Here is a 26,043-nt window from a genome sequence, read left to right on the forward strand (position 1 = left end):
CACAGCCGCCTAAGAAGGCATGCCACTTTTCCAGCCAGGGTGTCACCATGAAGTATTGGAGGCAAATCAGTGCCACGTGTTTTCAGAGACAAAATGATTGGGAATCACCAAAAAGATAAGCCCAGGCAGAGTCATGCCCCCCTGCCTTCTGTAGCCTCAAACCCAAGTGTTGACTTGGACCCAAGCACTGTCAGAAACCCTTTGACCTTTACTTCCCATCCGAGTCAAGCCCGGTCATCCCAGAATCTCCTAGTCCTCAGTAAGGAAAGGGACTTGGCCCCCTCTCTGAGGAGCATGCTCGTGACGACCTACTTGTTGAGCTGACCTCTGGTTAGAGCGTTCTGCTCTGTTGGCAGACCAGCATGATGGTTATCCCAGCTTTCCCAACATCTGTCCTCTTTGAGTAAAAGTTGAGTCCACTTGGATGATGTGTAAGCAGTTTGTTTATTCAGCTCTGAAATAAGGCAGACTGCACCCAAGATAATGGGACTTAGTGGGAGATATATACTGAATTCTTTTTCTCTCCTTATTTTTTTAAAAAATGCATTTTTTTACAGTGGCTAAAGGTTGAACCCAGAGCCTTGTATATGTGAGGTAAGTGCTCCGCTGCTGAGCTACATCCCCAGCCTCTGAGCTCTTAAAAGGACCAGACATCAAGACATTTATTTAAACCATGTATGGAGCCCAGCCATCATCTACCAGAATTAAGATCTGTTTCCCCTGTAAAAAGTGTCGGAGAGGAACCCTACCCAATTTGAAACAAGGCGTTCCTGAACTGAACCTTTGTGTTCCTCTTATGTAATATTAATAAATTAGCTTTGTAAAACTCTCCCTCCCGACTCCACTAAAGCAACACTTAACCCAGAAATTTGTTAAAATTTCTAATCTCAAATGTAAACCAAAAGCCACCCCCACACTCGTACACACAAAAATTACCGATTTAATTTACCAAACCAGTTGTTTACTGATATTTCAGTATTCAGCATTTAAAAACAATCCAAAAGAGGAATGGTTTCCATGTGGGGAAGAAGGAGACACACAAGACCAAACAGCCCACCTTGAAAACAAAGCAAATTTTATTGCATGGGGGAAAGAGTCACATGGAAATTATGACTGTCAGGAGCCATGAAAATACACATTCTGCATATCTTCTGCCCTGCGTCAGGGGGGCTGGCTTATTCCTCGCTCTCATGGACCACCATCTGGAGAGAATGTGGATGCTCTCGGTCAGGTCAAGCAGCAGAGACATTTCCTGAAGCCCTCTTCCCGCAAGCATTAAGGAGTTGTTTGTACATTTCAGTGGGAGGCAGGGAATTGAGGGGTCCTTGGGAGGACGTATGGAAGCCCGCATGAAATCACTCCATAGCCTGAGAGGCTGGTCCACAGAGAGAATAAGTCCCCTCTGGGAGCAGCAAGGAGCCTGTGGTTACTGTTAATTGCAGACACCTTCAGCCACCTCTAGAGGGTGCTCCTGAACAGCCTCTCTCATACCGGCAGAGGGCGCTGAAAGACAGCTCGGTGGACTAGGAGTTTTCTGGAAGGTGTTTTTTTGTTTGTTTGTTTGTTTGTTTGTTTGTTTTTTATTGTGAGCTACAGACTGGGATTCTAGTGGCGCTCCACCCAGGCTGGTGACTATAAACAAAGTTTTCTCTCTGGGTTTGGGATTCTCCGGCTGGGAAGTAGAGGATTCGCTACAGCAACTTCCAGCTCAGAAGGGCCTGTGTCTCTGTGAGCACTTCCCAGGTCAGCTTACCCGGCTGGAGGTGAAGTCCCGGGTCTTAGCCCGCAGTTTATTGACTTGCGATTCTGCAATATCGGCACGTTCCTCGGCCTCCTCCAGCTCATGCTGGGCTTTCCGGAACTTGGTGAGATGAACATTGGCTTGCTCATCCTAAAAGCAAAGAGCCCAGCTGGTGAAATCCGCATGCCCCTTCTGTCAAGGTTCCCTGTGGAAAACGGGCAGGCTGATGATCACAAACATCTAACTCACAGCCTCCTCAGCCTGCCTCTTGTAGGACTTGACTTTCACTTGAAGTTTATCCACCAGGTCCTGCAATCTCAGTACATTCTTCCTGTCCTCCTCACTCTGCAAATGAGAACGTGGAGGTGTCACTAGAGAAGGGCCCTGTCGTACCCTGGGCTAGCCAGTGGGGGGGTGGGGGAGAGGGCGGCGCAAGTGGTCCATCCTGTTCCAGACTTGGAGCGCCATTTGCACCTTGGAGCGAAAGCTCACATCAGGCGTTCTTTCCACCTACCTGGTACGTGAGCTCCTTGACCCGGCGCTCATACTTCCTCAGGCCCTTCACAGACTCTGTGTTCCTTTTCTGCTCTCCTTCCAGTTCAAACTCCAGCTCTCTGATCTGGGGAGATGTTTGGGGCATTATTCTAGAGCTATTCCCTGAGTGGAGTAGGCTGGGAAGTTAGGCTCGGCGGGGCTTCCCACTTCAAGTACCCGTGTCTCCAGTTTCTGGATCTGCTTCTTGCCGCCCTTCAGTGCCAGCTGCTCAGCCTCGTCTAGACGGTGCTGCAGGTCCTTCACCGTCTGCTCCAGATTCTTCTTCATCCGCTCCAGGTGGGCGCTGGTGTCCTGCTCCTTCTTCAGCTCTTCCGCCATCATGGCCGCCTAAAAAGCAAAGTGTGCGGGGAAGGCTCAAAGACTGTCCAGCTGTGGAAACCAGCATGCCGGGCTGACCAGAGAGCGTGCTTGCAGAAAGGACAAAGGGTAAGACCATGAGGAAGTCCACTTCCCACAGGAAGTGTCCCGTTCCACAGGACAAAAACTACACCTGGGATATAAGATAGATAATAGATAGATAGATAATAGATAGATAGATAAGTAGATAGATAGATAGATGATAGATAGATAGATAGATAGATACATAGATAGATACATAGATAGATACATAGATAGATACATAGATAGATACATACATACATAGATACATACATACATAGATACATAGATAGATACATAGATAGATACATAGATAGATACATAGATAGATACATAGATAGATACATAGATAGAAAGATAGAGAGACAGATAATGTGCAAGGACTGGGTAAGAAGCTGTGTCCTGAAACTGTCTCCTTGGGACCTGTCCACACCCCAGGGAGTCTCTTTTGCCAGCACCACCACACAGTTTCAAAGGATGCTGAAGCTTGGAGGAGATTAACATGCTACCTAGAATTACAGGAGGAAGGGACTCAAGAAGTAAGGATTTGCATTCCTTCTTTCCTTTGAAAGAAAAACGGCATTGGGGTGCTGTTCCCTCAGAAGGCAGCAGGTGGCGCCATTGGAGCGCCAGAACCAGAAAGACAGCCTGGAGACCCAGTAAGGTTAGAGACGAGATGGGATAGTACCCTCAGAAGGTCTCATTTCCAGATGCCAAATGAAAGAGCATACCTCTCTAAGGGCAGAAGAAAGGATACTCCCATTCTCCTCCACCCCTGCCAGCTTTAACAAGACAGTAGGGGAAAGGTGAGTTGATGGGAGATGGGAATGGTCTGGGGGTAGCATGTACACCATGTGTGTCCTAAGAGGGTAGACTTCTAGCGGTCATGTCTAGAGTTAAGGGAAAGAAGGGCTTTAATGAGTAACAGTCTTGGTGTCCACGCTGGGGGAGGGGGAGGAAGCAAGAGCCTCACATCCGTGATGGCCTTTTTGGCCTTCTCCTCTGCATTCCTTGCATCCCTGCTGGCATCTTCCACCTCACTCTGGAGCTGTGTGAGGTCCGTCTCCAACTTCTTCTTGGTATGGATGAGGCTGGTGTTCTGGGGAGGAGAAAGGGGTGTCATATAGGTGTGTCTGGGAGTGGACCCTCTGTACCGTACCCTGTGCTCCTGCCCTCACCTGGGTGTGCAACAGCTGCACCCTCTCATTGGAATCCAGCAGCTCCTGCTCTGCCAGCTTCCGGGCCCTCTCTGTCTGCTCCAGCGTGGCCCGCAGCTCCTCCACCTCAGCCTGCAGCAGGTTGGCTCTGCGCTCCACGATCGCCAGCTGCTCCTTCAGGTCCTCCTGGCCCCGGAGAGCATCATCCAGATGCAGCTGGGTGTCCTAGCCAGAAGACAATGTGTCTGAAGTGGAGGGTCTAAAGGCCATAAGCCTTGCCTAGTCTTTGCGTATCTGGACGCTGGAGAAGTCCCCCACCCCACCCCAGGGAGCTCCCTCTACCTTCAGCTGCCCCTGGACACTCCGGAGGTGCTTAAGGTTCTCTGCAGCCTGGCGGTTGGCATGGCCCAGCTGGATCTCAATCTCATTGAGATCACCCTCCATCTTCTTCTTGAGCCGGATGGCCTCATTCCTGCTGCGCACCTCGGCGTCCAGGGCACCTTGCATGGTCTCCACTGTCCTCTGGTAGTTCCTCTTCAGTTGCTCAATCTCTTCATCCTTCTCTGCAATCTTCCTGTCGATCTCTGACTTCACCTGGGTCAGTTCTAGCTGAATTCGGAGGATCTTGGCTTCTTCGTGCTCAAGAGCTGCCTTTAAAAGACAAACCCAAAAGGAACAGTTTGCTGCGCTGCTCTAGAGCCGACCACATAGCCTTGGGTCAGCAAAGCTCCAATGAGATATTCCTAAATCAAATCCCATAATAATCAAAAACTACTTTAAATAAAGTCTCTAACTTAGCTTCAGTGCAGAAGTAAAACAGTCCACTGTTATTCATTTATGATTATACACTCAGACATAAAAAGTGCTTATACTCTCCCATTTATTAGGATCAGGAAGAGCAGCTATTTTAACTCCAGTTAAATCTGTAAAATTTCAGGGGTAGACCTATTTTAATGCAATGATTTTCTCCCTTGGCCTTGTAGTCACGCAGAAGGAGCAGGCATTAGAACCATGATTCCACGAGGCAAAGCGTGACTATCTCTCTCCCAGGCCCACACGGTTCCTCTGTTCTGGTTTTTGCCTCCCCGCTCATGCTCACCTCTGCTTCCTCCAGCGCCATCTGGATATCAGCCTTTTCCAGCTCCATCTGCTTTCTGGATTTCTCTAGCTCATGGATGCTTTTACCATTCTCGGCAATTTGTTCAGTGAGATCCGCTATCTCTTCTGCAATGCAATAAGTTCCCATTGCATTTGGCTGCCTCTGCACAGGTTCCCGGGATTGTAAAGCACCCCCTCAATGCCTTTTGCCAGTCCTCTATAACTCCAGAGACCTCTGCTTCCCAGAGATAAGACACTGTATAGAGAGACTCGAAACAACAGCTTTTTGACAATGAACATTTTCTACAGGTGCATCCGTGGACCCGTGTGGAGGAGCCTGTGAGAGAGTTTCGCCCATCCCCTCCCCACACACACTGGCCATGATGGGTGAGACGAAGGGGTTCCCACAGTCTCGGACCGTTTGCCTTGCTTACGTTCTAAGTTCTTATTCTCCCGTTTCACAGTTTCGAGCTGATCCAAGGCTTCCTCATAGGCATTTTTCAGTTTGAAGAGCTCGGTGCTCAAGGATCGAGACTCCTTGAGAGCCGCCTCCAGCTCCGCTTGGCTCTCCTCACACTTCGTCTTCCACTCAGCCAGCACCTGCAACATTGGCAAGGAAGGCTCTGTTAGTGAGCTCTTTGCTAAGCTTCTAACAGAATGTCGCCACTGAGGTGATTGCTCTCAGGGTTAGGGGCTCTCGGCGGTCTGCCTGCTCTAGGTTACTGGACAAGCTGAGGTTTTATTCTGTGAACTTACTAGAGATAATCAGTCAGTAATTATTGTCATATCCAAAAAGCAAATGAATTCTTAGAGAAGAAATTAGCCAGACATAATCATCTTTTTCCTAATTTAAAAAAAAAAAAATGACCCTGCACTTCCAGAAGTATTTCATTACAATGTTGGTTCAAATCACACTTGTCTGTCACAGGGAGGGACCCAAGTCTGAGTCTCCGTCGGTCAACTACAGACATGGGTAATCTAAGAAGATGGAAAAGCTCTTGGCCTTAAGAGTGCTATGGAAATTGACTCACTGCTAACAATTGCCCAAAGGAATTTCTGCTCCACCCTCTTCCCAGTCCCCATCACAGACGGAGAAACAACATCCTGGTGAAATTCAGGGATCTTTCTAAGACCACGGCGCTAGAGCAGGGCAGAATAGGGGGCTGATCTCTTCCTCCCACAGCCCCCAACACCCCTGCACCATGGAGTTCAGCCAACATGGAGCTGCTCCACACCTTGTCAAAGTTCCTCTGCTTCTTGTCCAGAGCAGCAGCCATGGAGTTGGCTCTCTCCACATCCACCATCAGGTCCTCCACCTCCCCCTGCAGCCTCTGCTTGGTCTTTTCCAAGGAAGCACATTTTGCATTCACGGCCTCAACCTGCTCCTCCGAATCCTGAAGACGCTGGGCGAGCTTTTTTCTTCAAGAAAATGAGAAGGAAGCAGGCACTGGTAAGTTTCAATTGTCTTGAGCATCACTGCTCATCAAGATGGAGTCACCAATCTGCATGGCTCCCGTGCCTCTGCACATAAACCCCAATCCACTCAAAGTCTGTGATCAATGGCCCGTCTCAGGTCTAACCAGGATCAAAGCTGATGTCTTAAAGAATTATGACAATGTACACATGATGGGGAAATGTCTAGGAACAAAACAGGTTCATTAAGTTCATCCCAAGTCGCTCTAAAGCCAGTGTATTGAGCCATAGGTTCACTTAAAAGTTCTGGTTAGCTGGGTGGTGGTGGCACGCGCCTTTAATCCCAGCACTCGGGAGGCAGAGGCAGGTGGATCTCTGTGAGTTTGAGACCAGCCTGGTCTACAAGAGCTAGTTCCAGGACAGGCTCCAAAACCACAGAGAAACCCTGTCTCGAAAAACAAAAATCAAAAAACAAAAAAAAAAAAAAAAAGTTCTGGTTAGAGTCGCCTACTTGGCCTCCTCCAGCTCCTCCGTGCGCTGGATGGCGTCCGTCTCATATTTGGTCCTCCACTGGGCCACCTCGCTGTTGGCCTTGGACAGCGCCCTCTGCAGCTCAGCTTTGCCTTCCTGCTCCTCCTCGTACTGTTCCCGCAGCAGGTCGCAGTCATGGCGGGAGGACTGCAGAGCGTGGGCCAGTGCGTTCTTGGCCTGAAAAAAGAAAAAAATCAAAAGATACCCTAATAGATTGGGACTGTGTATGCCACCCAAACCAGGTATGACCTGCTATCACCACCATCTGAATAAAGTTGCTTTCTTTTTTTTTTTCAATCTTGATTTTAGTTTGCATGTGCCATTTGAAAATGAGACCAAGAAAGCATCCTTCAGAATGGGTACCTTGCTCTCCTCCTCCAGCTGCCTCTTGAGTTCCTCTATCTGTTGAGTAAAGGCTTGCTTGCTCCTGGAAAGTTGAGATACGATGCTTTCCTTTTCTTCCAGCTGACGGCTCAGCTCACCTGTGTTGGGAAGGAAATAGCTCATTCATTCACTTACTCACCAAGGGCAAGACATCGTGGTAATGGGGCAGAGGACAAGTAAAGAGGTGGCGACCTCCTCTTGAGGGGGTATGGGTGTATCCATGAAGAGGAAATGCCATCCTAATAAAATGCTGTTGTAAACTATAGGAAGCTGGGCGTGACGCCTGCCAGTGACAGATAAGAGAACCTTTATGAATTTGAACATTGCCGAGGGCATCTCTTCACCACCCCAGAGGCTAAGGATTTCAGGTGTGTCATGAAGAAAACCACTTAAGACTTCACCTCTAGAAATTTGAAGTTAGATTCCTGGGTGAATATGATCAGCTGGGGTGTATACAGAAGTTAGAAGGGAAGTGGGGAGCTTATGACCCGAGAAGGCAGTTCCAAGGGTACCATAAAACTTGCTTCTTTTCCCCTTCTGCAGGCCTATGGCTGCAGCAAAGACTCAATTGTTCTGTGGCGAGGTGCCAGGGCTGGTTGGAGCTGCATTTCCTGAGTGAATGCCCAAATTGTCCTCTTTATTGTTCCTACACCATGAGCCTGCTGTGTTCAGCCCACTTCTGTCTTCACTCTCTGTCATTCCTAAATGAAAGGCCGCTGGTCCTCCCTCCTGGTCCTATCCAGGTTTGGTCAGATGCAAGTTCTGTCTGCTTCATTGTTTATTTTCACCTGGTATTCTCCTGGATGTTTGCAACAGCCTATTATATGGATTGCTTCCATCTCCTTTCTCCTGAAATGTATTTTTAGAAATCCTCCTTCCCCAGGTATCCTAGCAATGACCTTTAACACCAGATCTGGGCAGGCAGAGGCGGGCAGATCTCTATAAGTTCCAGGCAGCCTGGTCTACAGAGGGAGTTCCAGGCCAGTCAATGTTATTGTTGGGACACTGTCTTTAAAAGAAAACAAAGCAAAGCTAAAACAAAACAAAACATTCTCTCCCCCAAAGGAACTGCCCCAGCTAGGAGAGCCTTCTGGTCTCGGGGTGCAGCATCCTAGCGCGTGGCTCACCGGCCTCTGTCTGCAGCCGGGACTTCTGGGTTGTCAGCTCACTCAGGCTCCTCTGGGTCTCCTCATTCTTGCCCCTGGCCTCACTTAACTGGTCCTCCAGAGTTCGGCATATCTTCTCCAGATTGGCCTGGGGATTGGAAGGGGAGGGAGGTCTGCAGGTGGCCTTAGGCTGACCCACTGCCGGTGTCCTCTTTGGATCTGCCCAGCAGGCCCCTCACCTTGGATTTCGACACGCTCTCCACGCTGCTGGAGAGGTCGTCAATCTCCAGCTTGAACTCGCTCTTCTCCTTCTCCAGCTTCTGCTTGACGCGCTGCAGGTTGTCGATCTGCTCCGCCAGCTCCGCGGTGCTGTCTGCGTGCTTCTTCCGCAGGGTGGCCACGGTGGCCTCGTGCTGCAGGGTGGCCTCCTCCAGGTCTCTGCGCAGCTTCAGGAACTCGGCCTCGCGCTTCTTATTCAGTTCTATCTGAGTGGAGGTGACCCCTCCCGCCTCCTCCAGCCGCTCACTCAGCTCCTCCAGCTCCCGAGCATAGTCGCTGCGCTGCTTCTCCGTCTTGGCCCGAGTGGCTCTCTCTGCCTCTATCTCTTCCTCCAGTTCCTCGATGCGAGCCTATAGGGGGCAGCCAGTTCCCGCAAGAGACTCAGAATCGCTATTCACAACAGCTAACAAGGCATCGGAGTAGGTGCCATCAACCCACGAATGCATGAAGAAAACGTCCTTTACTTAAATGCTGGCATATTTCTCAACTATATAAAAAAAACCCAAAACCCTACCATTTTCAACAAAATGGAGGACACTAGATATAGAAAAACACATAGTGCACATTTTCATGTGAAGAATTTAAGTCAAATCTGAATATGAAACAGTGATTGTTGAAGGTTAGGAAGGTGGGGAAAGTGATGAAGAGGGAGCTAGCGGAGTAAGGGCACACTGTATGCATGTGATGAACTAGCACACGGAAGCCCATTAATATAGAAAAGTAGTTCAAAATGCTGCTGCTGCTGCGGCTGATGATGATGATGATGGTGATGATGATGATGATGATGATGATGATGGTGATGGTGATGGTGATGGTGATGGTGATGGTGATGGTGATGATGATGATGATGATGATGATGATGATGATAACAATGATGATGATGATGACAATAGAGCAGATGAGGTTTTATTCCCACCAGATAAATCTGCTCCTGGATGCCCCTCCCCCCAGAGGAACATAAATGCTGCTCATTTCTCTCCAAAGGAATCTTTCCTGCCTTGATATAATCTCTACCCTGGAAATTTCCCCCACTCACCTCCTTGCATTTCATTGCAAGTTTGGGGAACATGGCCATCGTTGTCCCCACTACCACGCCAGCCTGGCAGAGTTAGATCCCGTGAGGCTGGCAGCCACACAGTCCTGCCACACCTGCTCTAGACGGCTTTGAACAGACACCACCCATGGGTCTGAGCCATCGGCAAGGCCAAGCAAGAGCTGCAAGCCTCCTACCTGCAACTCTTTGATTTTCTTCTGAAGCTGGAGGCTCAGTGTCTGCTCGTCTTCCACTTTGCTTTGCAGCTGACAATATTCAAAATCCTTCCTGCGGTGGGACACAGAGAGTGCGTGAGGATGGGATCCCCGGCCACTCACAGAACGGAAGCCACGTTTGGGAGAACATACTTCTTGAGCCTCTCGTCCAGCTGCTGCTTGTCGTTCTCCAGATCTAGTATGGACTCTTGGGCAAGCTTCAGGTCTCCCTCCAGCTTCCTTTTGTTTCTTTCCAGGTCCACACGTAGCTTCTTTTCTTGTTCTAGGGAACTCTCCAGCTGCAGAAGGCATCATTTCCCCTTTAGAATCAAATGATTTCCAAGGGGGCAGCCCCACCCTGCCCCTGCCCAGGGCTCTTCCACCCTAAGGTTCGAGACTCCTGAGACTAATGCCCGGTACTCACGTCATCCACTTGCTGCTCCAGCTTGCTCTTGAGCTTGCTCAGAGAATTGACCTTGTCTTCTTCAGCCTGGAGGTCATCCAGGGTCTGCTGGTGGGCCTCTTGGAGGGCCTTCTTCTCCCTTGTTAGCTTGGCGATGGTCTCGTCTAACCCAGCCAGTTCCTCGGTAAGGTTTTTTACCTAAAAGACGCCACAAGCAGTTAGCAGGGCAGATGGAGCTTGGTTCAAAGTGAGTCCATCGAGCTGAGAGAAACAACAGAAGAGTGACAACCTTGTTCTCTGTGGCATGCTTCTCCTTCTCCACCTTGGCCAGAGTCAGCTCAAGGTCATCGATGTCTTTCTTCAGCTCTGAGCACTCGTCCTCCAGCTTCCTCTTCTTAGCCGTCAGCTCGGCATTGATCTCCTCCTCGTCCTCGGCTCTCTCTGTCACCTCCTTGATTTTGGCCTCCAGCTGGAATTTGGCTTTGATAAGCTGATCACATCGTTCCTCAGCGTCCAGCAAATTTTCACTTTCCTTTAAAAAGAAATAGCAATGCCCTTTCAGGAGGGAAGGGTTGAGAAATTGCTGTCTTTTATTCTATGAAAGTCCTCTACGAGGCACTCCATCCAAGTAAAACCCAGCACCCGCCCAAGACCCACCCTCATTAACCCAGCTTTCCCAGAACCGTAATCAAATCTGGAACATAAAAACGCAAAATTCCTCAAGACCTACAGCCTGTACTTGGAGTTGCAGGTCATTCTTCTCTTGTACCAGGGTGACCAGCTTTTCCTCCAGCTCCTTCCTCTTTGCCTCCGACTTGGCGAGCTCGTCTTTGGTTTTCTGGAACTCCTCCTTCATGGTGGCCATCTCCTTCTCGGTCTCTGCGCTCTTCAGCAGGGGTTTGATCTTGAAGAAGAGCTTCATCCAGGGCCAGTGTTTGACGTTCATGAAGGCGCGGATGTTGTACTGGATGCAGAAGATGGACTCCCTGAAAACAAAGAATGGCTCAGTGTGGCAGAACATCATTTTAAGGTGTGCTGTTCTTTTTACGTTGCATTTGTTTAACTCCGGGAAGCTGTGATTCGTTGCCTGTCTAAAACACCTGATGGTCTAATAAAGAGCTGAATGACCAGTAGCGAGGCAGGAGAAAAGATAGGTGGGGCTGGAAGACATAGAAAATAAATAGAAGGTGAAATGTGGAAGAGAAGAAGGAGCAAGAGAACAAGGAGAAAAGGGCATCAGTGGTCAGCCACCCAACTACACAGCAAGCCCCAGAGAAAGAAGTAAAGAAAAGGCATGTAGAAATAGAGGAAGGAAAAAGCCCAAAGGCAAAAGATAGGTGGTATTATTTAAGGTAAGAAAAACAGGCTGGAAACAAGCCAAGCTAAGGTTGGGCATTCATAAGAAAGACTAAGACTCCATGTGTGATTAATTTGGGAGCTGGTTGGTGGCAGGCTCATCCAAAAAGCCAAAGTAAAGAGTAAAACAACCAATTACAGATCAGCAAGATAGCTCAGCAGGTAAAGGTGGCTGATGCTAAGCCTGACAACCTGATCTGGATTCCTAGGCCCCACCTGGGGGGGAGGGCAAGAACTGACTCCTGTAAATAGCCCTCTGACCCCTACAAGTTTGCCTTGACATGCATGTTCACACACATAAACACAAAAATAAATAAATAAATAATTTGAGAAGAAAAAAATTATTGCTCATCCCTACAAGGGATTCTTTTATTCCCCTTCTCCCAAAGAGCTCATACTTGAAGTCCCGGCTCTACCTCCTTTGCATCATCTTCTGGAACTCCACACGCATGAGAAACCCTCTGCACACGGCTTGTGTCCGAGTGATCAGTTTGGCCAAGCGATCATCCCGCATCTCTTCCAGGGTTCCAAGCAAACCAGCCTTAAAGAACACCTTCAGGAGGAAGGATAGGTATGAAGAACGAGTCGTCTGGCTCATTGGGTTAAGAGGACACAGAGGCCAACAGCATGAGGCAGAATCGGTGTGTTACCTTCGTGTGTCCAAATTTGTACTGTGTGTGGTCGATGTCGATGGAAGCCAGGAGCTTCTCGCAGGCTTTCTTACTGTCAATGAACTGGCCCTCAGGGATGGCACTGGCATTCAGTACTCGGTATCTGCCGTTTGTGGACACAGAAATGATCACAGGCTGTTGGCAAAGACTGGTGATCACAGGCCTCTCTTCCTATAGACCCGGAAGCTTCATTTCCAAGAAGTTAAAGAAACCTGCCCACAGACACATCTCTAGAGAGTGACCTGGAGCAGAGGCCTTGGGGCCAGGGCTTTCATTCCCTCTACTGTTACTGAACCTTCACCAAGCAGTAGGTCATTTCACGTGGAAGACTAACCACAAATTCTCTTTTTAAAAAGGCTTTTTCTTGGGATATGTCTTCCTTCAAACTCCAGCCCTTATCCATGTCAAAGGACAACTATACCTTTGTTTAAAGTCCCCGTACAGGATCCGGTTGGGGAAGCCCTTCCTGCAGATGCGGATGCCTTCCAGTACCCCATTGCACCGCAGCTGGTGCAGGACCAGGCTGTGTTCCATGGCCCCTGAGAACACAGACAAGATGCCTGAGCATCCCTTGGAAGTGCTTACAGACTAAGCAGCCGCTGGAGGGCTGGCGGGTGTCTCACCTGGGGTCTTGGTCTCGTTGGGTATTATACAGCGTACAAAGTGAGGATGCGTGGTTCTTAAGTTGGACATCAGCTTGTTCAGGTTTTCCTAAAAGAAGAAAAGATGTCCTTTGGCAGTCTGCTGTAAACCTCCACAGAGACAAATACATGCATGGTGGAGAAAACGCAAAGACATGGCTTCAACTTGAGAACTGTGATATTAACTCTGTCCTTAAACAGTCCCAAAGGCCGGACATAGAGACCACAGGCACAACTTAGACATTCCTAGCTTGAAAAATCTAAAATGCACTAAAACCTAAAAATTTCCTCTTTTTATAAGTCTGAAATTGTTTGAGGACCAACATGACAGACAAAAAAAAGTCCCACCTTATGGAGACAAAACAGCAGTAGGTTTCAAATATCAAAATTACCTTCAGCCTACCTGTATAAGGCATACATGGAATACAGATGGATTTTGTGTTTAGAATTGGGCCCCATACTTGAAATCTCATTATATATGAATTAGTAAAAAAAAAAAAATCTGAAGTCTAAACCATTCTGGTCCTAAGGACAGGGAAATGTGACCCCCCTCAATCATCTTTCTTCCAGGTTTCAAGATGCTCACCAACCACAAAGTGGTTTCCCAAATCAATAGAGAAAAGTGTGTCTGTCTCTACCAGGGGCCTGGAGTACTACCTCAGGTGTCCTGAAGGCAACTACAGAGTTAGAACTGAGAACTCGCTTCCACAGCTGGCCACCCCTGCTTGTTATAGTACCCAGTGGAAAGAAATCTGGGTCCCATGTGTGTGTAGCCCTCATCTGTAAGCTGTCAGGCTGTCTACTGGCCTTCCTCGCTGTCGGCCCTCATTGCTGCTCAGGCAGCATCCCCACCCTTGAATAAATCAAGTCTAGCATCTCAGCACTGCTCCTCTTGCTGTGACTCAAGTGAACTGTGGCTGGATGAACACAAAAGTTTCCTACCCTGAAAAGAGCAGAGACCGTTTGGAAGGAAGAGCCTTTTTTCTTAGCGACTTTCTTCTTCCCACCATCAGCTGTAAGACACAAAGGGGGCCAGACACTGTGAAGAACTCTACCGAGTCTTTTTGGATGTGTGGGAGAAGGGAGATGATCGTGTGAGGACGAAGCCCCACCCCCATGTCTGGAGTCTGTTAGTTACCATCTGTTGTAGCAAAGGTGGCATAGAGATGCGCCAGGAGTCTGTTAGAAGACTTCTGGTACAGCCCTACTACGGTCTCATTCAGGGGGTCCTTGTTCTTCTCCAGCCAGCCTGAGACACTGTAGTCCACGGTGCCCGCATAGTGAATCAGGGAGAAGTGGGCCTCGGCTTTGCCTTTGACCACCTTAGGCTTCTGGAAGTTGTTGGACTTTCCTAGGTGCTGGTCGTACAGCTTGTTCTTGAAGGAGGTGTCTGTCGCCTTGGGGAACATACACTCCTCCTCCAGGATGGAGAAGATGCCCATCGGCTGGATTGAAGGTGAGACAAAGGCATCTGAGTATGTTTACACGAGCAGCAGGATACATGGGAAGGGGGCTCAGAGCAGACGAAGGGGGGGATACCTTCTCGATGAGCTCGATGCAGGCGGCCAGGTCCATCCCGAAGTCGATGAATGTCCACTCAATGCCTTCCTTCTTGTACTCCTCCTGCTCCAGCACGAACATGTGGTGGTTGAAGAACTGCTGCAGCTTCTCGTTGGTGAAGTTGATGCACAGCTGCTCCAGGCTGTTATACTGATAACGAAATACAATGTTCACATGAAAAATTAGACCTCTTTCAAAATGAAACTCTGTCAGCATTCCTCCTTGTTGGATCAAGTCCCACCTGCTCATCTATGTTTTCAGAACCAGTCATGATTCTTCGAAGCTTGGATCAGATCACATTTCCTCTGGAGAGCTTTCTGTCTAGATGTTTCTCCTGCCTCTGGGCATCTCTTGGCACTTATTTTGGGTTTATGCTTCTGCATGACCTGTGGGCTTCTGTGCCTTCTCAACTAACCTACAAGCCTCCCTTCTTCTCGCCTGCATGACAGCCACCTGGTAAACACTGGTAAACATTTGCTTCTAACTCGGAACCTGCCAGGTAAGTCAATCAACCAGTTCATGACTGACAGCAGAAGTTTCCACTTCTCTGCCTCTGCGTTGGATTTTTCTCAGTTTTACCGATTTGGTGATATCATGAAAATTCCCCTTGAAGGAAGCCTACAGCCGTGTGTGTGTGTGTGTGTGTGTGTGTGTGTGTGTGTGTGTGTGTGTGTGTGTGTGTGTCTGCAGAGACCAGAAGACAGCTTTGAGCATGTCATTCCCCAGAAGACAGCTTTGAGCATGTCATTCCCCAAGCAACATCCACCACCCACCTTTTTTAAAATTATTATTTTGAGACAAGATCTCTTATTGACCTGGAAATTTCTAAGCTGAATGACCAGTGAGCCCCAGGGGTCCACTCTTCGCCGCATCCCCACTGCTAAGACACACCACCATTCCCAGCTTTTTTTATTTTTTTTTTTAATGCATGTATTCTGGGCATCACACTCAGGTCTCCCTACTTTCGAGGCAGGCACTTTACTGACTTAAACCTTCTCCCCAGCCTCTTCACTGTCTGAAAACAATGTAAACTGTCGTGCTGTGCTATTTCCCTCCTACCTGACTCGCTCTTTCTATCCTTCCTGCAAGAAAACCATCTTGCTGACCTGCATTAAGGTTATGAAAACTCTCAATGCAGAGATATAAGAAAACATAAATAACACCAACCTCAAAAATTTCAAAACCCGCGATGTCCAAAACCCCAATGAAGTGTTGTCTTGGGAGCTTTGTATCTAGTTGCTGGTTGATCCGAGTGACCATCCACAAGAAGAGCTTCTCATAAACGGACTTGGAGAGAGCATTCACGGCATGGTGAACCTGGGGGAGGAAAGGCAGCAAACACAAGTAAGCCGGCAGTGAGCATCAGGGCCCCAGGGTCCCAGGGCCCTCCTGGCCTCCAGGTAGCCCTAAGCTTACCTGGTCCACGGTTTGACCCTTTGTAACATACTCATTCCCGACTTTCACTCTGGGAAAGCACAGGGCTTTGAGGAGGTCCGAAGAGTTCAGGCCCATCAGGTAGGCTGTCTTGTCGGCCACTGGACGGAGAGAAAGGACCATGTTCAGTGAGGTAGGAGGGAAGCCAACCAGATGTTCTATCTCAGCATTTTCATACTTCCCATCCCTTAAATATCTGTGTGGGCCAGTGACTCTACATCACTCGAGAGTGTAGGAGACTTCATGAAGTAGCAGGATTTGGTTCCAGAAAACCCCGGCCATTTCACATTGTATCTGGAATAAGACCTTTCTAAAAATTCAGTACAAATGGGCAGAGGGGCCAGAGAGATGGCTCAGCAGGTAGAGGCAGAGGCCACCACTCCTGGCATCTGAGTTTGACCCCAGGGACAGGTATCATGGAAGGAGAGAACAGACTCCTGAAACCTGTGCATTGACCTCCACACATGAGCTATATATAGGATACACACACACACACACACACACAGAGAGAGAGAGAGAGAGAGAGAGAGAGAGAGAGAGAGAGAGAGAGAGAGAGAAACTAACAAGACTAACAAGTGTTTTTGTTTTGATAGTTCCTTATACTCATTGCAGGCCCAGAAAAAGCTCATCCACCTTCCAGAGGGGAAGAAAGATGAATCATTTTCAAAAGAGGCCCCGGATGGCCCCAGGCGGTGACCCCTCTGCTCAGGCTCTCTAGCCTGCGGGGGTGACAATGTACCTTCGGTGCCATCTGGCTCAGCTTGCTCCTCTCGCTGCTTCTGCTTGAACTTCATGTTCCCATAATGCATCACAGCCCCTGTCAGCTTATAAAGTCCAGATTTCTCCTCTGGGGTGAAGCCCAAGATGTCAATGGCACTCTGCGAGGGAAAGAACAGCTTGTCTATCCATTACCCTCACCAGGGAGAGGCTCTCCCACCTTCCTGTGCTCCTTCTTACGTCTGTAGCCAACAGCTCCTCAGCATCATCGATGCTGGCCACCAGAATCTCACCCTGGCTGATGAACGGGTAGTCATAAGGGTTGGTGGTAATCAGCAGCAACTCTGAAACGATAAATGTTTGAGGAGTTCACACACGTGTAGTGAAAAATTCACCCAGTGGAATTGTGTTCCTGAGCCCTGACCTGGGACATCAACCACTGGGGCCAAAGTTGAATGTAGAAGTAGAGCATTCTAGGGTCTAGACAGTTTCATGTTGTTCAGGTCACGACAGAAAGCATAATCCATGGGAACCTTTGCGATCCCCCTGCCCCCATGCTGTGTAAGTGGAGAACTCTAGAAAGAAAAAAATGTCTCTCTTTTTGCATTGCAATTGAGCACTGCATGCCAGCATAGGCTGGGGACAGTGAATAAAGTAAAATGGACGAGTATGTGCTGGGACAAGAGCCCGGGCTGGAGAAAGCATAGGCTGATACAGATAGCCTTTTCTAAAGTTGGCTGGAAACTGGAAGCCTGCTTGTAGGCTGGATCCCAGAAGGCTTAGCTGGGGCAGACAGAAAATAAAGAAGGTAGTGAGCATAGAGGCCTCTATCAGCTACAAATCTAGAAGCAGAATGATCCTCTCTAGCTGGGCTGTTGCCTGATTTACACTGGCCTTACGTGGCTAAGGTGGTTCCTTGTGAGAACACCAGGGGGCGCTCAAGGACCATTAAGCACTTAACTATTCAAAGCCTACCATAGAAACAATAAATGGTTTTGTCCATGTGATCAGATTTTTCAAGCTGGTACAGTTGGGCTTGGAAGATGGCTCAGCAGGTAAAGTGCTTGCCATGTAAGCATGAGGACTGGAGTTCGAATTCCCCTAAAACTCATATGAAAGCCAGGCAGGTGTTGGGGTCTTCCTGTAATCCCAGTGCCGAGGAGCCAGAGTCAGGGGGGTCCTAGCAGCATACTGGCTGCCTCGAGCAGCTCCGGCTCTGGTGAGGGACCTTGCCTTAATATTGAGGTTGAGAGAAATTGAGAAAAATACCCAGAGTCAGCCTTGGGCCTCCCTATGCACAAATGTGCACAGACATCCACAGACACACTTGCCCTCCACACACATACTCAATGAATACTACACAATAATTTTAAAAACGGTACATTTGCTGCCTAAAAAGCCATATCCCACGACGGATATAAATCTCCATTGACTGTAGAGTCACTTATAGGTGTAACTAACTCTCCTGGATCTAATGATCCAAAAGCCCAAAGCCGAATTTCCTGCCCCACCCAGCACCCTCCCCAAAGCCCCACCCCCTACCCCTGTGACCTCACCAATCAGCTCAGGCTTCTTGTTGGAAAGAATCTGGTAGAAGATGTGGTAGCTCCTCTCAGCCTTCAGCTGGAAGGTGACTCTGGATTTCTCCAGCAGATCTGGAAAGGAAGCACAGGTCTGTGGTCCACGCTGCTCCCCATGGCCGTGAGAGCTCACTTGTCCCACTGAACCTACTTACAAGTTTCAATATCTGCAGAGGCCAGCTTCCCAGTGGTGCCAAAATGGATGCGGATGAATTTGCCCTGCGGGGAAGGAGAGGGAGACTGGATCCTTTTGCGGTTGAGAAGCTTCCTCTAGATGCCTGAGCCCTGCCCATGGTAGTTTGAACTGAAGTGTCTTGTCTCTCTTCCCTCACTTCCATTGGGTGTGTCTGCCTCTTCCTATGCTCCTCACCGCTCATAAATGAAATAACCAGGGTACCAAACCATGTCATGTCCTGCAGACAGAATTCTTCCTATTGTGCTTAAGGCAATACCCGAAGCCTTTCTCAGGGCTAATGCCCTTGTGAGCGACTGGTCTCTTCTCCCTCTCTGTTTCCCCTCTTGTCTCATGGGTCCTCTGTGGCAGTGAGTGTTCCACACACCATTTCCACCTTGGGGAACATGTAGCCACACTTTCCCTCGACCCTTCCTTACCCAGCAGCTTTTGGCTCGTGTACCCAACCCCCGGAAAGCCTTTACCATCCAGCCCTTCTCAGTTACAGCATCGAGTTTTTGAACCTGACTATCCTGCAGGCCGAACACCCCGTCATATTCAAAGGCAGACTCACAAAGCGAGAGGAGTTGTCATTCCTCACGGTCTTGGCATTGCCGAAGGCCTCCAGCAGGGGGTTGGCGCTGATGATCTGATCTTCCAGAGTCCCCTAAGCAAGAAAACCAGAGAGGAAGGGAGCCTGTGTTTGTAAGCCCCAAAATCAGGGTTTCAAAACATCGTCTCCTGCTCTGCTTTCCTGGCCTGCCTGTCTTCCTGGCTGCTCCAGCAATGCCAGGCTTTCCCTCCCTGACTTGAGGACTGAAAGACCAACCACGTCAGCAGTCTGGCCTCCTCGAGACACTTGGGCAGCACTCTTGTACTTGTCAGCAGTTGGATCTCCCGAGTGACAGGCTTTCATTGGACCCTCCAGTGAGTTAGGTTGCTCTCACTCCTCTCATAGCCACACAGGACCCTGAGTCAGGGGGTGTATGTGCCTCCCAGTGCTCTCAGGCTGCTGTCTGTGAGGCTACCCGGAAGGAACAAGCTCCCACACTTGCCCCTAGATCCACCTTCTTATAAAGTATTAGTGTCTCATCGGCTAAGAAATCACAGGATCTAGACCCCTGGTCAACCGCACGCTGTCCCCCAGGCTCTTGCTCCCTTCCCCACCTTCATTTTGGAGTCCTTCTTCTTGGCGAGGTCCCCAGTGGCTGCAATTGTTGCAAAGTACTGGATGACACGCTTGGTGTTCACAGTCTTCCCTGCCCCGGATTCTCCGCTGTTTAGAAGGATAGAAAGGCAAAGAAATTAGTCCTGTTCGTAAACCAGCACCCTAGGATGTCACCCAGTGGTCTTCCACACTTTCGACACACAGAGAGGAAGAGGACCTGGGCTACCGCTTTAGTTGATCTAAGCATGGGCAATCCCAGTTTGTGAGGCTTTTCTACCCATTCCCCAACCTGTCTTTTCACCAAGGGCTTTGCTCCAAAATCTAGCTAATGAGCAGAACTGAGAGATTACCATCCTTGGCCCCAGCCGCCAAACCTCTCTAAGCAGTGCTACTCACGTGATCAGGATGGACTGGTTTTCACGATCTGTCAAAGGAGAAGAAGACAGAGCTGATGGCTACATCCAAAGAGATTGTATCTGTCACGAAGGCAGTAGACCGCACTACTTCGTTCATTTTCCCTCTATTTATTTGCTTATTTATTTTTTGTTTGTCAGTTTAGTCATAGGTGGGGATAAAGAGCTTCTGTCCTTATAATGAGACTCAGAGAAGTGAAGCCCCTGAGGAAAACTGAAGCTTCTCATCCTCTGAGGTTGAACCATCTGAGATGGTCAGCCTTTGTCTCTGATCCCTAAGAGGATTCATTCCCCATAGTCTAATCAATATCTACACTAAATGCAAACTTCTCACCCTGCGCGCCCCTCCGCCCCAAGGACCTAAAGCCTCTTTTCCTCCTTGCCCCTCCTTCCCTAGATCCTTGCTAGGGATCTGAGCCTGTCTAGTTCCCACTCCCCGTCCCCATGCTTTCTCCTCAAAAGCACACCCGTCAGCATGAACTGGTAGGCATTGTCAGAGATGGAGAAGATGTGGGGCGGGGCCTCCTGGCGCTTTTTGCCTCGGTAGCCATCCACCACCTCGGGGTTGTACACCGGCAGCCACTTGTAGGGGTTGACGGTGACACAGAAGAGGCCTGAATAGGTCTGTGGGAGGAAAAAATTCATATATGCATACATAATGCATATACATATAGTACATGTATATATGTATATCATATGTGTTATATGCATATACATATATAGGTATATATAGATACTGCCTTTATTATTATCCCAGGCTTCTTTCCATAACTCATAAGAAAGAGATTTCTATTGATGGATGAAGCAACTGAAATTCGAAGAGGAAAGTATCCAGTCCTCCCACAGTTAGTACCATGCTGACCCCACTGTGACCTCAGCTTTCTTGCTCTTTGACTCCTCCGCCCTAATTTCCCTTCTCCCCACCTTCCTTCCTCCAGCCCCCTTCCTCCTATCCCATCCATCTCTTGCCTTTCCATCTTTCTTGTCATTCTCTTCCCTACTCCATCTCTTCTCTTTGGGCCCCAATCAAAGAGGACTCTTTCAAAGATTCTCTTCCCCTGACCTCACCACATCTCTGACACCCCAGGGGAGCCTATTGGCGAGTAGCCACTCACGTAGATCATCCAGGACGTGTAGCGGTCTTTGAGGTTGTACAGCACGGCGGGCTCGTTCAGGTGCGTGAGCATGGCCATGTCCTCGATCTTGTCGAACTTGGGGGGATTCATGGCGTACACATCCTCTGGTTTAACCACCAGGGTCTGAAAGGGAAGAGTCATGAGTCTAGCTAACCTTGCCCAGTCATTGGACAGCTGTGGGTGTCTGGCCACCCTGGTAGAGACCGCTAGCCAGGTGAGCAGAAAAAAATGCCTGGGTGGCAGAAAGGGAGAACAAGGGAACCGTGGCATGTGGTATGGGACAGCATGTATTCTCCCACCACTCAGGACTTTTGATTTCCTCTGTCTGATGGGCTTAGAGTTGGAGGATAGAGAAAGAGGTTATGGAAGAGGATTTCTGAGGACTGAGTGGGGGCCCATGGCACAGCATGGGAGCCAAAGAGAGCGGCTTGGCCATGGCGCTGGCTGTCCCTAGTTCTCCTACCTGCGCAGAGAAAAGGGCATGTCTGCAGCAGGGACAACAGAAAATGAGAGGAGTGTCCCTGTATCCCTGGGCTGGTGCCCACAGGGTCTGCCAGCTTCGCTGCTCTGTAGATGTAGAAGCCGCTGCCCAGCCTTGAGACCCCCCATCCTTCTTCCTTCCCTGCTCCTGGGGAAGAGCTGCTGGCTCGTCCTCCCCTTTCTGCAGCATAGCTACATCTCTACTTTGAGAGAGAGACTTCCACCACCAAGGGCTGGGCTTTCCTCTGTGAAGAGCCTGTAGATGGGCCTGTCATCCCCTGTCCTTCTTTCTCTTTGGAGTGACTCTGGAAATAGCCAGTGTGGGCCAGAAAGCTGCTTCTTCCCTGCCTCCCTTAAGCTACCCTGGGCCATGGGCTCCCCTGTACCCTTTCAGGCATGTTTTCCCTAGACCCAGTGATAACCCTTAATGGAGTCTAGCTTCTGCCTCCCACCCTGCTCTGGAAGCCTATTCTCGGCATCTTCATCTGGAATATGTAGAGGTTCATTCCGGGAGCATCCATGTTTGTCTTGCCCCCTTTCCCCCCTGCTCTCCTGTATGACACCATTTCCTTCATCTCTTGCATCTTCTTTGTCCCTGACTCAGCTTCTGCCTCCATCACACACACCACATGAATCCAGGACCCTGCATGTGCTGGGCCAGTGTTCTAGCATTGAGCCGTACCCGCGGCTCTTTTATTTACTTCTTTGTAACATTTCCGGATACAAGATTTTCTCAAGTCCCAATTGTCTCCCTGCCTCCCACAGAATATAGTGGGCTCAACTGCCCATCCCATTTCAGATAGAGAGAGTCTGGTTTTGGCGTTGACCTTGTGGTCCTCTAGGGTTCCTTACCTTCTTTGGTTAGATGACCATTGACAGAACTGGGGGAACTACTAGCAGTGGGTATTCCAGAAGTACTCATCCCTTGAGACAGTGAAGCTGGTCCTCTGGCCCAGGACAATGCAAACAATGACAAAAGACACCCAAAACTAAATGCCACCAGTGGGCCTATCTCCCATCTGGCTATAGAGGTCAGGGCATTCTGCTTTCTCCCAGTGTCTGGATACCTAAGGCTGATTCAGCAGCTGAATTCCAGACCCAGGCTCTGGCTGCGGAAGTGGGTGGAGGAGGTGGGGATGCTTCTGCACAGCCATATGAGGAGCGGGGTCAGTGCTGAGGAAGAAACAGAGCAAACACCTTACCCTGTTGTCTTCTGTCTCCACGGTGACCTTCCCATCCTGGCTACTCTTAATTTTCCCCTTGGCATATTCTTCCTTTGAGTCAACCACAAAGCAGTAGGTTTTGGCATCAAAGGGCTGGTTCTGGGCTTCGATCCTCTCCTTCTCTGACTTGCGGAGGAAAGGCGCGGCTATGCCAAACACTTCCATCTCAGAGTCGCTACTCATGGCGTCAGCTGCAGAACAAACCCAGCAGTCAGAGCAGCTGCTCCCTGGCCAGACAACAGGCAGCCTCCTGCCTACCCTAGTATATCAACCTGTCCACCCCGCCTTCCCATCACCACTGCCTTCCATGAAAGCCTCTCAGACTGGGTTAAGGAGGTTTAGGCAGGTCCATCCATGCCCAGTAGGGCTCCACACAAGAAGTCAGCCCTAGGAAAATGGAATCAACTCATATTTGTTGAGTTGCTACTGTATTCTGTGGGCTTAAATAGAGTCCATTTAATTCCAATGTCTTGATTCCTTCAATCTGGTAAAGGGACCTTTAATGCCACTCCTGACACTCCATTTTCCCCTTCTGAGGTGCACATATGGCAGACAGAACATTCAAAAATAAATACCATGAAAAAATAGAATAAATAGAGGCATTCCTCATAGAGAGAATACCGAACAGCAAATGGAAAAGGCAGTTATGAACTGTTTTGAATCAAGATGGCTTCTTCCTTCCACGCTAAGAATAGACAGAAGGTCAGGCATGGCGGCATATGTCTTTAATCCCAGACCTCAGGAGGCAGAGGTAGGTAGATCTCTTTGAGTTTGAAGTCAGCCTGGTCTACCTAATGAGTTCTAAGCCATCTAGGGCTACATAGTGAGACCCTGTTTAAAAAAAAAAAAAAAAAAAAAAAAAAAAAAAAAAAAAACAAGGAAGAGATGGGAGCCTCTGGCTATGGCCCTGGGGAGGAAGGGCCCTTTCTCCCACTCCCTGAAGTCTAGTGTGTGTTTAAGCTCTCCCTGGGATGAGGGAGCTGGGTGATCGGGGTTTCCCTGAAGATTTCCTGCAGCCCAGGGACACAACTTGATCCTCACCTGAGTCACACCCACAGGACAGCAGAGAGCAGCAGCAGCTGTGGCCTATGGGACCTGCAAGAGCACAACACGGAGGCTTAGGCGCAAGCTCTGCTTCTGTGTTCAACCAGACCTTGAAGAGACTCAACTCACACTCCCTGAGGCCTAGATGGCTACAAAGAGCCTTATCCCCAAAGCAAGCCGGAGGAGCAGACAAGTCATGCCTCTAGCTAGGCAAAACTGCCTGGCAGGCAGGCTCTCCCAGCCCGGTCTGACAGTTTCTTCAAACTGCAAGATCATCCGACTTGAAAAGAGCGAGGATTCTAAATGGACAGAGACCCTGGCAATAAAAGCTGTTAGCAGGTGAGGTCAGGCCTCCTGGTTGTCTGCAATCAGAGACAATGCTGAGATTGGCTCATTTAAACCTGGTGACCACAGCATGTGGTGTGGAGGCCACTAAACGCCCAACAGGTATAGAGTCCAGGTAGGGAATGCAGCGTCCTCTGCCCACTCCGTGGGGCAGAGAGGCAACAGGAGGCCGTCAAGCCATGGTGGACAGGCACACACGTGTCCAACAGGATCCTGCCTGAGCAGAACAAAGAGTGAGAGGCGGAGGGAGCAGCAGGCAGCTGGGTGTTGAGCCTCGTATCTCACTCCATGCATGTTCTTATCGAACGCTTTGAGAAGGAAAACAAGGGCCGCCCGGTGTGACAGAGCCAGGCAGGGCCACAGCCCAGAGCTGTGGCTGAACCAGGTGTGGAGGCAGCCAAGGCCAGAAGAGTTAGAAGGAAAGTCCTGCCACTTACCTCTGACCACGGCAGAGTGAGCCACGGAGGAGCAGCCACCCCCCTGGCCTTTTATAGGCCACCGCTAACCCCCTGGACTCATTCTTTCTCTATATTTGGAAAGTGAATGAGTGACACCACAGGCTGAGAACTGGCCCCTTCCACACGTATTTTTTGCCGTTGCCAAGGGAAAAGTATATATAGAAATGAGCAGGGTCCGAAACCATTCTCCCAACTGTAGAAAGCCGGGAATTTGAGATGCCTTTCTCTGAACTCGGGCTAGGTGCTTCTTCACCTGGTACAGGGGGATAGCCTTTGCTTTAGGAGCCCTGCCTGACTCCATCCTGCAGGCCCTCCGACCCTGGAAATCAGTGGGAGCCATGACCAGGCACACACCATTGTGCTACTTGCTTAGAAATCTCATTGCTTGAGAAAACAAATATAACAAGACTGAACCTGTTGTGACCCCCTTAGGATTACGAGCCAGACTCATCCCAAAGCAAGCATGTGTCAGGGCACTTCGACTGTAAAGCTTGTGCCATGGAATTATAGGTTTTTTTCTCCTTTTCCTTCTCTCTCCTTTCTCTCTTTGCTTTCTGTCTCATTACGGTCATTATTAACTTAATCCTTCCTTAAGCACTAGTAGGACCAACAAGTGAGTTAATGACAGGGAGCTATGCCACCAGCCCATGTATACAGTGACAGCTGCTTAGAGCCCTGTGGTTATCAAGACATATTACCAATTAGGAAAGACCAGCTGCCAGCTGGGATGGGCGGGTGAAGGGGGCAATGCAGAGAAAGAGAGGGTGGGTATTGTCTAACAGATGCCGTCATTTCTAAATCAGGACTGGAATATTCAGAAAAGAATTAAGGTATATTTGAAATTTTTGTTCATTTCCATTCCGCTGTTTGTTTCCTAACCTGTTCTTTGAGGGGAGTGACTGAAGAGCCACCCCGTAGTTGCTTATTTTACTAGAAAATTATGTGCCAATATACCCCATTTAAGAATGAGGACCGTCCCCTCCCAGCCTACCCACACACAGCTCAGAAATTGAAGCTAGGTGGAAAAGGGAGAAAACAGGACCAAAGTTTTTAATAAGGAGCATTTATTAAACACCCTCTGGATGCTCTTTCCTATCTAAGACACTTTTAGAAGATACGCTGGAATCGGAAGATAGTCTTTCCCCAACAGAAATCACGTTAAGGGTGATGAGTCATGGAGACTTCAGAGATTCACTTCCAAGATCCAGGCAACTTCAGAGCAAAGCTGCATGTATTTATATGTTCAGTGAGGCCAGGCAAAGGAAGTGGTTGGAGAGTATGCTGAGGCTCGCTATCCCCCATGCTACCCAGAAACCCACTGTGGAGCCACATCTTCTCATGGCTCCTCTGGC

The 26,043-nt window shown here is 49.2% G+C and overlaps 1 protein-coding gene across 1 annotated transcript; it reads right to left on the bottom strand.

The window, feature by feature from the left end:
* Window positions 1-1,083: 1,083 nt before the first annotated feature.
* On the bottom strand, window positions 1,084-23,027 carry LOC101997334 (myosin-3). Its single transcript, XM_026780482.1, has 39 exons — window positions 22,824-23,027; window positions 21,121-21,264; window positions 20,473-20,629; window positions 19,989-20,016; window positions 19,592-19,700; window positions 18,999-19,091; window positions 18,408-18,471; window positions 18,229-18,327; window positions 16,913-17,016; window positions 16,695-16,833; window positions 15,938-16,056; window positions 15,689-15,838; window positions 14,501-14,671; window positions 14,100-14,406; window positions 13,904-13,974; window positions 12,944-13,031; window positions 12,742-12,859; window positions 12,300-12,423; window positions 12,066-12,202; window positions 11,024-11,279; window positions 10,583-10,825; window positions 10,315-10,491; window positions 10,044-10,189; window positions 9,873-9,963; window positions 8,603-8,992; window positions 8,385-8,511; window positions 7,237-7,355; window positions 6,854-7,050; window positions 6,165-6,348; window positions 5,364-5,529; window positions 4,931-5,055; window positions 4,174-4,482; window positions 3,853-4,056; window positions 3,648-3,773; window positions 2,453-2,623; window positions 2,256-2,360; window positions 1,991-2,086; window positions 1,754-1,891; window positions 1,084-1,202 (listed from the first exon to the last, which is right to left on the bottom strand). Exons 1-39 carry the CDS (start codon window positions 23,025-23,027, stop codon window positions 1,176-1,178), a joined length of 5,823 nt encoding a protein of 1,940 aa, XP_026636283.1. The 3' UTR covers window positions 1,084-1,175.
* Between the last annotated feature and the right edge of the window lie 3,016 nt (window positions 23,028-26,043).

The sequence above is a fragment of the Microtus ochrogaster genome, chromosome 7 (assembly GCF_000317375.1).
Source record: "Microtus ochrogaster isolate Prairie Vole_2 chromosome 7, MicOch1.0, whole genome shotgun sequence".
Taxonomy (NCBI): Eukaryota; Metazoa; Chordata; class Mammalia; order Rodentia; family Cricetidae; genus Microtus; species Microtus ochrogaster.